Genomic DNA, 13,527 nt, shown 5'->3' with positions numbered 1-13,527 from the left:
GATTCTCTAATTTGTGATATTAAGAGTTGGTGGGTAGTCGTCGTTTCTTTAAGGTTACAAATATTAAAATGACTTGTTAAAATATTGTTTTATAAATTTGTTAAGTTAATTAGAAAATTTGAAGGAGAAATATATGTCTTTGCAAAAAAATTAATATTTAAATTTAGTTAAATTTATATATTATCTTTTATATTTTGATATTTCTCTCTCCGTTTTTTTCTAGTTGAGTCTCAGTTATATATATACATATATTCTGTTTTGTCTTAGCTAGCTAGGTACAAATCTGAATCCGATGCTTGTATTCTTGTTCATGCAACATCAGTAGTGATGGCTATGAAAAAAATAGTTATATTTATATTGGTGAATTTCGAATTGTTTGGTTTGATGTTTTGTTTTCATCGGGCATGGAACTAGAGGCGTATGCTTTAAATTAACCCTTATTGCATATCTGGCACTTGTGGTATGAAGATAACGAAATTTTAAATTGATAGCCGAATCCAATATCTTTGATAAAAGTCATCTGATATTACATTAAAAATATTAATATATTCATTATGAGCTCAGATCCATCAGTCCAGGTTTGAAGGAGCGATTCAGTTCTTTACATCCTAGATATATATCAATAATAGTAATATATCTCAATGATTAAACAGATCCGAACTTAATAAACAAAAGGAAAGATTTTGTTCTAAGTCATGGGTTCAACAGTTTAAGCAACTAATGTTAGATTTTGTAGTAGTTTCTTCTCCGATCATCTCAAGGAGAGCATTTAGGACTATTATCATGAGGAATAATTCAGATGTTGTATCTCCTAATGAACTTGCGAGAAGAAACTTTGATAAAAATAAATGATCTTTATGATGCCATCTAAATCTAACGTTTGAATTTTATATGGTGAAAGTTACATTGCGATAATCTCAACTAATTGACATCTAGCCAAATTACATTTTCTAAAATATATTAATCTCAAATGCCTATAATAAACAACAAAGAGTATGTACCTTCATACTGATTAGATGGAGTCACTTGGTATAATTATATTGTAGCATTTAATGTTGGAAAATTATACAACAAAGGCATTTTCCATTCTGTTTTTTTTTTAAAAACATTTTGCTAAATTCAGAAATGAAAGTAACTTTTATAATAATTTATAAAGAACTATCTCCTAATTTGCACATTTTGGAATTAGAAGTGCTACCCTGGTTGACCATCATTTTTCTTGTCCTAGTTATTTCTTTTTACTGCTAATGTTAAAGATGTCAGTCTGTATGGTATTTTCAAGTTGAGAAAATTGGTATGTTATATATGGGTGTATTGGGTATTTGCTTGTAATACAATATACAATACGATATGATTTCCATTGACTAATTTTGTTTACGCTAACTCTTGATGTAATTGAATCTACCCCATTGGAGTATTTCTTTGTGTAGATTTGACATAGCTTGCTTATTTCTTTTATATTCTTCTAAAAACACTGTCAGCAGATGAGGAGTAAATTGGCAAAACTAGAAGTGAATAAAACTTTGAATTGAGGATCATTAAGAGGTGAGACCATTGGTTTGGGAAAGATTATCGTGAAAGAAATGATTAAATGGTGAATGCCCTTCTATGAAGTGTGCAACTTGATAGTTACTTTAGATTGAAGATGTCATGTCCATGAACAATAAGACTAATACTTCCAGTCTTCTGCACTTTTCTACGCAGGATACTTGCTGTGAGATGGGATGATTGAACAATCTAGTTACATCTAGCATAGAACAAACATAACAATTCATGTCTTGTTCTCTTTAAGAGAATTGAGAGTGTGTGTATTGGATGCATTAGGATAGTTTTGGATATGGATGCTTTCAGATATTAATACAACCTTGCTTAGAGGATATGTGGCAAGAACTTGGAAATATGTGCATGCGCTTGCATACAGAATCCAATGCATGTGCCTGTGTAGAGAGCGAGGAACACTAGTCTCTTCCAGTGCAAAATCAATGATGAATATTTTGAACAGAGTATCCTTTGTTGATATGCAACATTAAGGAAAAAATACCCAGAAATAATAAATCATTTGTTTTTATTGAATTTTGGCTCAGGCATGTCTTAATATGCTCATAATCTTTTGTGTAACCAAAATCTGTATGCACTGTTATCCATTTTAACATGATAGAATTATTGATATCATATGTTTTCTGACCAATGATGCGTGGGTAATTGTTCTTAAAGACACATACTTTTTGGGTTTTGGATATTTTCAATGTTGTAGTTCATGATCAACATTGTGGATCCTCAAATTCAGCTGCCAATAATCTATTATGTTTAGATCTATGTATTTGTACACATGTTAAATTCATAAATGGGGTACCACAAATGTATGTTTTTACATTCTTATTTTTACATAAAATTTGGCAGAAAATCCTATTCAAGTATTCTTAAACTAGAAAAGTTCATTTTTGGCTTTGCCGGACCATTACTTGCCTACTATTATGACTATGCTAATAACAATTTTACATGTGAATTAGCTTGTATTAATCTGTGCACCCATTAGCAGTATCTTGGCATCATTGAGCTAAATGTGTGCGTTCCTTTGTGTATGGGGCCATTATGGTCTAGTAAAGTTTTAGATGGACAAATTCTGCAAAAATAAAAAAAAGTGACCTGTTTTGGCAATATACAAATAGACTAGGTTTTTGTGCAAACACGTTGTTTAAATTGGTGATTCATACCCTAATTTTGTATTGGTGATTCATACCCTAATTTCGTTTATTATTTTTTTATATTACTTGCAGTTCAATCAGTATTTTAATAGAATGGACAAAAGTTGGATAAATAAGTCGAGATCCAGTGCCGAATATTTGAATGGAATTCAGAATTTCGTTAAATTTGCTTCTGAGAAATCTGAAATGAATGGGAATATTTTTTGTCCATGTCAAAAATGTGTAAATTGTTATGTTATCGCTCCACAAATTGTTGAAGAACATTTGGTATGGAATGGTTTTCTGAAGGGTTATACAGAATGGATATTTCATGGAGAGTCTAAATTGTCGTCTTCATCTAACCAACCCTTAGTTATAGAACACACTGCTAGTATTGGATCTAGTAACACAGACAGAAATCCTGTTGTAGAAGATGATATGAGGGGCTTACTCAGAGATGCTCTTGAACATAATATTAGAAATTTAACAGATTTTAATGTAGAGCAAGAAGGAGCTCCAATAGGTGATGAGCATACCGTTACTGAATCTATACATGTTGAGGAACCTATATACTCTGAAGATAACACAACTCGGTATCATAACTTGCTGAAAGATTGTGATAAAGAACTATATCCGGGTTGTAAGAAATTTACGAAGATTTCTTTTATGGTGCATTTATTTCATTTGAAATATTTGAATGGATGGTCTGGGAAGTCTTTTACTATGCTTCTTCAATTATTAAAAGATGCATTTCCAGAAGGTGTTATTTTGCCGTCAACTTCTTATGAAGCCAAAAAACTAGTAAAAGACTTAAATCTTGGATATGAGAAGATTCATAGTTGTCCAAATGATTGTATTTTATATCGTGGTGATAATATTAATGAAGATTCGTGCCGAACATGTGGGTCTTCACGATGGAAAAAACAAAATGAAGACGGGCATGATTTGTTGAATGAAGTGGATGCTACACAGTCTAAAAAAATTCCGACTAAAGTTTTGAGGTATTTTCCTCTCATACCTAGATTAAAAAGGATGTATGCATCATCAAAGACGGCTTCCTTAATGAGATGGCATGATGAAGGACGTACAAGGGATGGAATGTTAAGACATCCAGCGGATAGTTTAGCATGGAAAGCATTTGATGATAGGCATCACGAATTTGCTTCTGATGTTCGCAGTGTAAGGCTGGGTTTGGCAACGGATGGATTTAATCCATTTCGAACGATGAGTTCTACATACAGCACTTGGCCAGTTGTTTTGGTTCCATATAATTTGCCACCATGGATGTGTATGAATCAGTCTTCACTCATTCTGTCAATGGTTATTCCCGGTGATAAGAGCCCAGGTAATGATATAGATATTTTTCTACAGCCTTTAATAGATGAATTGAAAAGGCTATGGCAGGGTGTTGATGCATTTGATGCTTTCACTGGCCGAACATTCAAATTGCGTGCAGCTCTTATCTGGACAATCAATGATTTTCCTACATATGCTAATGTATCCGGTTGGAGCACTAAGGGGCGTATTGCATGCCCTTCTTGTGGAGATTTAACTCATTCATATTGGTTAAAACATGGAGGAAAATTCTGTTATATGGGTCATCGAAGATGGTTAGAAGCAAATCATCCATTTCGACATCAGAATAATCAGTTTGATGGTACCATATAGTTGCGATCTGCACCTATTCCACCAACTGGAACTGAAGTTCTTAAACAAACTCATGGCACTAACTATATACCTGGTAAGGCATTCAACAGTTCAAAGAAGCGGGGAAGGGGGGATGCTGGCAGCTCAGTGACACAGGTTTTTGAGGACGCTGACAACTTCGAGAATGATGACAGTATTTATGAACAGGAAAATGACGATGGCACAAACTCGGTATCTACACAGAAGCAGTTATGGAAAAAAAGGAGCATTTTCTTTGAATTACCTTATTGGGAGTATAATCTTCTTCGACATAATCTTGATGTCATGCATATAGAAAAGAATGTTTGTGATAATTTGATTGGAACAATGTTAAATCTTGAAGGAAAGACTAAAGACAACTTGAAAGCGCGTCTTGATTTGAAAGACATGGGCATAAGACAAGAGCTTCATCCGAAAGAACAACCCAATGATAAATATTTTATACCTCCTGCATGTTACACAATGTCTACTCCAGAGAAAGATCTTTTTCTAACGGTTTTGAAAAATATGAAGGTTCCAGATGGGTATGCATCGAATATTTCAAGATGCGTTAATCTTAAAGAGCGAAAACTTACGAATCTTAAAAGTCACGATGGCCATATTTTGATGCAAGATATCTTCCCATTGGCTTTAAGATCATCAACACAGAAACAAGTTCTTGCAATTGTGACTCAGTTATCATCCTTCTTTAAGGCATTATGTTCCAAAGTTCTAGATCCCAAGGAGCTTGATCAATTGGAGTCTAATGTTGCACTAACACTGTGCCATATGGAGAAGATCTTTCCTCCTGGGTTTTTTACTATTATGGTTCATCTACTCATTCACTTAGCGGCGGAAGCTAAACTTGGTGGACCGGTTCACTACCGATGGATGTATCCTATTGAGAGGTGATATTCTAAACTCTAATGTCCATATTTATTATTAATATGAATATATATCCTATTATCTTCCTCGATGTTGATGTTGAGCATTAAAATTTACTGTTGAAGGTATCTTGTGCGCTTAAAGGAATATGTACGCAATCGAGCCTATCCCGAGGGATTTGATGAGTGTTTGACATTCTGCTCGAGATACCTTGAAGGAGTTGAAACTGCTTTTAATCGACCACAAAGGAATTACGATATTATACATAATACAGAGGAGTACAAGTTCTCAAAAGCATCGGCAATTGAGCAATTGCCGACGCTTAAAAGCGTCGGGGAAAGCTTAATACCGACGACGCTTTAAAGCGTCGGTAAATCAGGAATTGCCGACGCAAAAAAGCGTCGGGGAAAACGCTTTTTTGCGGTAAAGCCATGTTTCTGCCATGTTTTTGCCGACGCTATATAAACGTCGGTAAAGCCATGTTTTTGCCGACGCTTGAGTAAAGCGTCGGCAAAAACTTTTGCCACTCTCGTATATCCGACGCTTTGCCAACGCTTGGCTTTGCGTCGAGGGTATTTTAGCCGACGCTAATTAGTGTCGCCAAAGCTCCACGAAAGCGTCGGGTAAAGTCCTTTTTCCTGTAGTGGACACATTTTGTTTTGATATATGTATGTTTGTATACGTACGTACGTACGTCCTTATAAAAAATAAAATAACTACAAAAATAAGAGAGAAAGATGAAAATCAAAAGTAAAAAAAAAAAAGAAGAGGGAGATGAAGCAAGAAAGGCAAGGAAGCTAAAAAACCAAGCCAAAATGCATTGTCAAGGATTAGGAATGGAATCTGGTGAGGCTCCAGTCCAAAGCCAAAATATGCCTTACCCGGATCAAGCCTAAGCTGGCTATAGATCAAAGCTTACGACGGTGCCGAGAACGAAGACAAGGGCATCCATGCTCTCCATTGAAAGCAAGCGAGTTTACCTTCGTCCACTGGTAGGACTAGGGCATCATGATCTTATAAACCATAAGGTGGAGGGGGGAGAGAGAGGGCGGGCCAGCTAGACCATTGGGCCAAGGCACTAGATGTGGGGGGAGAGAGATCAGGACTGAGAGGAAAGAAAGAGAGGAGGTTGCTGAGAGGGGTTTGTGATGGTATCGTACGGATCATCAAAGTATTTACAGCGAAAGATAAGAATATTTGTTCATGATATTACCGCACAAAAAAGTATGCATAAGGGTTAAATTAATTTGTACTTTCCAATAGTGATGAATTGAATGCAGATTTTTACATTTTTGGGAGATGCCGAGGTCGCAAAAGTATACAATCCTCTAAGAATTACTATCCTAAAACCACTTCAGTGCATGCACCTATCTTCTAGAGCTCAATGGGCTCTAAGTCTCTAGAAACTAAGGTCAAGGTGATGCACTATTGGAGATGCTTGTCCCACAAACTTTTTTTTTTTCTCTTATCTTGATGGAGAAGAAGACCCTCTTTTTTCTTTTCTTGATGGAGAAGACCTTCGGCCCTTCTCTTTCTGCCCCCAACACACACTCTCTATGGCCTCTTGGTATTGTACTAGGATGGGTGCCTCCTTTTTTATAGAAGAGGATGCCTTGCCCTCTTCTCTGAGACCTAGAAGTAATCGGCATGTAGGAGGTAAGAGAGAGGCATGTAGGAGGTAAGAGAGAGGCATGTCACCTTTCCTTCTAGGCCACCCCTCTCTCTGGAGTCCCACGCAGACTCTTAGTCCATGCCAAGGAGGGAAAAGGGGCATTGGCCCTAAATGAGGGCGCCCCTTCCAAATGAGGCACAGGTAGGTGCCTTTGGTAGTGCACCAAAAGAGTAGGGGCACCAGCCCATTCAGTTGGCTTCCACTCAGGTCCAACTCGAGTGCCTTTGACTCAACCAAACCAAGTCTGGCTTAGACCAATCAATATGACCGGACTAATTTGTTAGCCCAATCTCTTGTCCAATATAATCTAGATCTTTTTTGGTCCAATGAATGAGAGAATCTTCAATTAGATCTATCTTAATTGAACTATTGGATCTTTCTTGGTCCAATAAATGAGAGAATCTTAATGGATCTATCTTAAATTTTCATTGCATTACTGGGATAGGTCAATTCAGATTCCCATTTATCAAAGATATGCCCCTTCAGGTTTGCTTATACATTTGCTGCATAGTCCAATATAGGAATACGAAGTACACATCGCATTATTGAACCTCTTGGTTAGTAGAATAAAATCCATTGGTCTCTCTATCCCTGCACCAGCCACATCCTGCAATTAAGTCTTCTATCAATCTGATGTCCGTATAACACAAGGCACTGTTAGACCTTTAGTCAAAATAATTAGTAAAATAATTATTTTCAAAATCTTTTCAAGTTGCTACGTGGACCTCAAGACTTGTATATCTAAGTATGTTTCTATTTTAATATGAATGTTATGCCAATTTGATGGTTTGCATATTAGACAGCCTGACCCTTGCTCGTATTAGAATCTATTAGACCACCATGCTCCATTTCAAGAGCAAAGTCCAAGATGTCATGGTCAACACACGAGTTTTGGCCACAAATATACCAACCTCCATAATACAGAAAAGTGTCTTGTCCTTCGGGTTAAGGAACGTTTTGTAAGCTCATGCACCTGGTTCATACCTTAACCCCTGCTAGTGCTTTGTGAGTTAGGCTGCAAATAGGTCAGGTTGACCCGTGACCCGACCCAGTTAGACCTAACCTGACCCATTTTAGAAGACCCGTGGGTTTGGGTCGAGTTCCAAAATTGGACCCATTCTATTTTTTGGGTCAGGTCTGGGTCAACCTAATTTGGACCCGACCCGGACCAGACACGACCCACTTTTTTTGGGTCAATTTTGGATCGTTTACCCAACGACCCGTCCGACCCGACCTGAACTCGAATTATGCATTTAGACCCGCGGCCCACAGGCCGCAGTAGCAACCTATAGGAAAAATCGCTCTGTCAATCGGTTTTTCATGAGGAGTCCTCAGGCTCATAACTCATTCACTGCTTGAAGCTCAGGCTAGCTAGAATCATAAGCCCATTCGCTCTCTTTCGAAGGGGATCCATCGCCCCATCCGTAAATCACTATAAGCCCATCCATCACTCCATCGCTCCTAACTCCTGAGTCCCAATTCTTCATTCTCCTGAGAGCTGAGGCAGAGGAACCCTAGAGAAAAACTTTCCTTTTCGGATTGATCTCCCCCTTCATGCTCGTCCAAAATCGTAGAGCCTTGCTGATTATTCTGGTGCTCTGCACACCCATCTTCCATGGACTCGGGAGGGGAAAAAGAAAGAAAAAGAGGTTCGGGTTTGTGCACTTGGAACGACGTAGTTAGGGTTTTATTGCCTTCCCTTTCGCCCTCTTTTCTTTGTTTGCGCCTCGCCATCCCATCTTCTCCTCCTCTCTTCATTGGACCTGAGATTCTAGGATTGAGATGGCTTACACACTGTTGGCATTCGAAAAGCAGCAAGGGCATGGAGTTTGGGTTAAACCTCAAGTTCTTGGAAGTGGATGCAATGGTGAATGCAATTCAAAAAGAACTGAAAAGATTAGGTTTTGATTAGTAGTTGAGTTGGAGTGTATCGGTTGAATTCTCTTCTCTTCTTCGCAACCTCAAGGAAGCATCATGGGAGGTCATGAGTGAATATTAAGGGCTCGTTTGGTTCGCGGGAAGCATTTTTCCTCCTAGAAATATGATTCCTGTAAAACAAATTTCCAGGAAGAGAGTACTTTTGGCATGTTTGATTGACCATAGAAAAGTGACAAATTTCCAAAGTGCTTATGTTTGGTTGGCCATCCACTTTTCTAGAAAAGTTATGTATAATTCCTATTATGCCCTTAATAAAAATTAGGTCTTTAATGCCTCTTTAATATTTCTTTTTAGGAAAAAGTAAAAATAGAGTGATTTTCGCCTCATGGGAAAGTAACTTTCCCATGTTTCTTATGGGAAAAACTTTTCTATGAAATGTGGGAATCATATTCCCATGGGAATACAACTTTCTCGTCTCTCTCCTTTGAAAAATCTAACCAAACCAGAGGTATTCTCATTACTTTCCAATTGACCACACTTTCCCCCTTTCTTTTCCCGCGAACCAAACAAGCCCTAAGGTGTAGAGAGGGTTTTGGAGTTTTGCTTTATGACTCTGGCTAGGGAAGATCATTCTCTCTCTCTCTCTCTCAATCAATCTATCTCTATTTTAGAGGAAAAATTATTGGTTGGGAAAAAGCTTTTGTGCTTAGCCAGTAAGACTTCTCGTGAGATAAACTCCAATAAGAACTATAGAAAAAATAAAATACATTATAAAATTCTCTGTAAAATTCTTTGAATCCCAATCTAAACATTCTTAAGTCGATTTCAAGACCCAACTTGGAGCTCACCCAACCCGATAGGCTTCAGGTCGGTCCAAAACCATTTCTAGCCCTATAAAGGACACTCATCTCTCATAGAGAACACAATTACAACGTAAAGCAGCTTAGCCACTTGAATTAATGGACCAATCCAACTTATCAACTAACCTCAGGTTCCAACATCAGTTGGCTTGTTTATCCCATTCTTAATTCAAAATTTGAAACATGGAATACCTAGAGGCCATTGACGTACAACCCATTTCACCCTATATTTAAAACATGCTAGATTAGATGCCTTGCCCTTATGCCTCCGAGCTCCCTAGCTAGTGCTGGATGGGGTCGATGGACTTCTCTCCACCTCTACGAACTACCATAATTCTCTTCAAAGTATGGACCATCCCATATTCCATAGCCATGAGCTGATCATCCATGATCCAATCAACATCCATCGCCTCCACAATCATGAACTAAACACTAGTGCCCCTCACCTCTGCAGCCATGACCTAACCTTTGGAGAAATAAACACTTTGCCTCTATGCCCATAATTCCATTGCTAAATTTCCACGCCTGCATGCCCGCAAACCAACCACTTATTGATATCTCATGCCTCCATAACTACGACCCAACCACTTACCTCTTAGCCTTCACACAATCGCAATGTCCCATCACTCTAATGACTTTCATCAGCCTCACTCGTCTTAACGGTGGTCTGGACCCCTGCCAAGCCACCACTCAATGAAGCAAGAATCTCTACCATATCGTAGGCATTCTCTAGCGACAGCTTGAAGCTACTCAACTGATCAACCTTCCTTAGGTTTTCAGATCCAATCGAATTTATAGGTATAGAAAAAAGCCCTATCAATTATAGATTTTTTTTTTGACCATCTTTCAATTGTTAAAACGAGATATACTGCTAGCACCATTTGTTCCATTTATCAATCCATTTGCTGGGGACTATTGCTTGCTGTAGCTTCATCAGCAGGACTTTGCTAGCTCTATAGCTAGATCTTGCCACTAAAAGTGCTGGTCAAGAGCGTCATTGGCTTCCTCACCGATGTCGGCCTCTTTGTCACTATCGACCATGAACTCTAGCCTCCACCAGCCCAGAAAAGAGGAGAGAAAAAGAGAGGGAGAGGAAAGAAAGGAGAAGAGGAGAAATGCTAAGAATGAGATGGAGAGGTAAGGGGAGTTCCACGATTGTGCAAAGCAGAGGAAACCCAACTTGGTAACCTCTATGATGCATGTTTGTCATGCGGAGAGGTACGCATGTTTAGATGAAAAACACATCGCTTATGCAACAACTCAGGACCTCACCCAAAATGACTAGCCGGAAGGTATTATTTAGGTTCATTGTGGGACTAAATACACGTCCACACGGATCCTCACATATTTCCTCCGTTTAAGCCCTAACGTCCTCGTCAGGCTAAGGATTCAAATTTCTTCAAATCTATTCACAAACACCACGATCGGCCCATGATCAGCCCCAATGGATCCGTGCTGCAGTGTCACCTAGTCCACATAGGTTATAAGATGGGTCCGCTCTGATACCATTTGTAACAACCCAGGACCTCATCCAAAATGGGTAGCCGGAAGGTATTATTTAGGTTCCTTTCTAAGATCTACCCAGCAAATAACCTATGTGGGACTAAACACACGTCTGCACGGATTCTCACAACCTATATTGAAAATGGACGATTAGTATTGCTCCCTCACAATACACGTATGGCACAGTAATGTACATGTTGCTAGGTCAAACATGCATGGCCCTCTGCGGTCACCGCTGATGACCCTCCTCTCTCAGTCTCTCAGCCTCAAACCTCACAGCTTTCTCTAAAATAGCATAAAGAGCAAGTGTGACCCACACCTAAAACGGACCTTAGGATTAGCATTTGAGCATGATTAAAAAAATAGAAAAGATAAACTGTATAAGTCATGAAGTACAAATCTGTACATATCTATCTAGAACCAGGTACAATTGCCTTAATTAAATTCAAAACCAAATGCGCGGTGGGCGTAATCAGTGAGCAAACACATGGTATTTTAAATAGTTACATGCTGGGTTCAGATACAAACCCAAAAAATTACACGCGTCAGAGAACTATTCCACAAGTATAATATTCATGCAACGAAATTTGCAGCATTTCATTCCCCCTCTCACCGCAATCTACGTGAACCAAAACCGGGGCAGCCCCCTGTTTCAAGCACCACGGGAACCGAAGCAGTTCGAATGAGATCCTAGCAACACACAAGCGACTCCTCCACCAGTATCTTACCTACACGTATCTGAACTCATCGGCATCTGACGCGTGTCAACTAATTACAATAATTGCAAGACTCCTCTTTAGAAGCCATTGTTGTTCCGGAGCCAGAATCCGTGCCCCTTCTTACCTTTTTAAACGGAAGGCCAAACTCTTCCTCCCCTTACAAATCCTCTGCGTTTCGATTGAAGAAGAGAAGAAAAAAGCCGGAAAAATGGCAGAGAGCCCAAGCACGATTGAATCGATGAGGAAGTGGGTCATAGATCACAAGCTTCGAACCGTTGGTAACTTACTGATTTCTCAAATTTCTCCTTTTTCTTTCCTTTTTTTTTTTTAAGTTTCCTCTCTACATATCTTCTTTATTTTTCTTAACATTGGCCAAATTCTTTTGTTTTTTAACCCCCTCTTTAAAGGTTGTTTGTGGTTGAGCGGCATAGGGAGCTCCATCGCGTACAATTGGTCTCGGCCGAGCATGAAACCCAGCGTTAAGATCATCCATGCAAGGTTTGGTTGGAACCAACCCACTCTCTTTTCTTTGTTAAAATTGAGTTTTATTCAGTTTAGTTACTTTATTTTAATTATTGCCACATTCTCCTCGACAAACTAAAGATCCTATCAAACAATGTTATCATATGTAAACCATTACCGAATGAATCCTATTAAGATTCCTCTACTGCTTATATTGGATTTAAACATGATTTAATTTCAGGTCACCCCCTAATTCTGCATACACACACAAAAAAAAAAACTATAATTTATTTTTTTTGGTTTATTATAATTCCTTGACATGTTTGTGATTATTTCTTTTATCATTTCGATCTCGAGTAATAAGATTTGGCATTTGGCTGTGTTTATTTTAAAGGTTACATGCTCAGGCTCTCACTCTGGCTGCCTTGGCCGGAGCAGCGTTGGTTGAGTACTATGACCATCGGACGGGATCAGGATCCAAGGTGAACCAATATGCCAAGGAGTTCTTCACAATGGATGCGCGCCCACAGAAAGATTGAAGTCAGAGGAAGCAGCAGCTGCTTGCCCCTGCTGTTCTAAGGCCATCTGTTTATATTTTGCATGTAAAACGTACGTAGAAGTGGAATAAATGCTGGATTTTGGCTGATCTTTGGTGTCCGAGTCCTCCTTCTCATTTCATTTATTGATGAAATAAGGTGGATTTCCATTTATTTTTATGAAAAAAGAAAACTAGGGGAGGTTAGTTCTTCCTCCTGCAATCTTTGTTTGATCACGATGGTACGCCATTTGTGTAACAACCAGAACCTTATTCAAAATAAAAAATAAAAAAGAGCTAATCAAAAAAAATTATTAAAATTTTTTAATTCTGTATAAGTATCTAATATCTATTTAGTGAATAACTGATTTCAGACTAGACATATGCTTGTATAGATTCTTCCAAATTTTTTTATAGTGTAAGATGGATTTGCTTTGATACTATTTATAATAATTCAGAATTTTATTTAAAAAAATTAGATATAAGATTTTATTTAAATTTTTTGAATCTGTATAAATATTTAAAATTTATTTAGCGAATCAATGATGTGGGACTAGTTTGCACAATTTTCATAATTTGTGTCCAATATAATGTGCTATCTCGCCATTTTCTTTTTCTTGCTAGTGCAATTTAGTAAGTGTTTTAAGTGCGTTATGATATGCTT

The 13,527-nt window shown here is 38.2% G+C and overlaps 1 protein-coding gene across 1 annotated transcript; it reads left to right on the top strand.

Annotated features, from left to right (window-relative positions):
* The first annotated feature begins 11,987 nt into the window (after positions 1–11,987).
* On the top strand, positions 11,988–12,974 carry LOC103698163 (uncharacterized). The gene is made up of 3 exons (XM_008780151.6): positions 11,988–12,144; positions 12,274–12,364; positions 12,723–12,974. The coding sequence occupies exons 1-3, from the start codon at positions 12,075–12,077 to the stop codon at positions 12,865–12,867; spliced, it is 306 nt and encodes a 101-aa protein (XP_008778373.1). The 5' UTR covers positions 11,988–12,074; the 3' UTR covers positions 12,868–12,974.
* The last annotated feature ends 553 nt before the right edge of the window (positions 12,975–13,527 follow it).

This window comes from Phoenix dactylifera, chromosome 8 (genome assembly GCF_051530095.1).
Source record: "Phoenix dactylifera cultivar Ajwa chromosome 8, Ajwa_hap1_PhDact_Kaust_v1.1, whole genome shotgun sequence".
NCBI lineage: Eukaryota > Viridiplantae > Streptophyta > Magnoliopsida > Arecales > Arecaceae > Phoenix > Phoenix dactylifera.
The sequence above is the reverse complement of the archived record's forward strand: the minus strand, read 5'-3'. Positions and strand labels throughout refer to the sequence as shown.

Coding starts and splice junctions, on each gene's coding strand:
- LOC103698163 (XM_008780151.6), top strand. CDS start 12,075: ATGGCAGAGAGCCCAAGCACGATTGAATCGATGAGGAAGTGGGTCATA. Junction 12,145..12,273: donor TCACAAGCTTCGAACCGTTG/GTAACTTACTGA, acceptor CCCTCTTTAAAG/GTTGTTTGTGGTTGAGCGGC. Junction 12,365..12,722: donor GTTAAGATCATCCATGCAAG/GTTTGGTTGGAA, acceptor TTTATTTTAAAG/GTTACATGCTCAGGCTCTCA.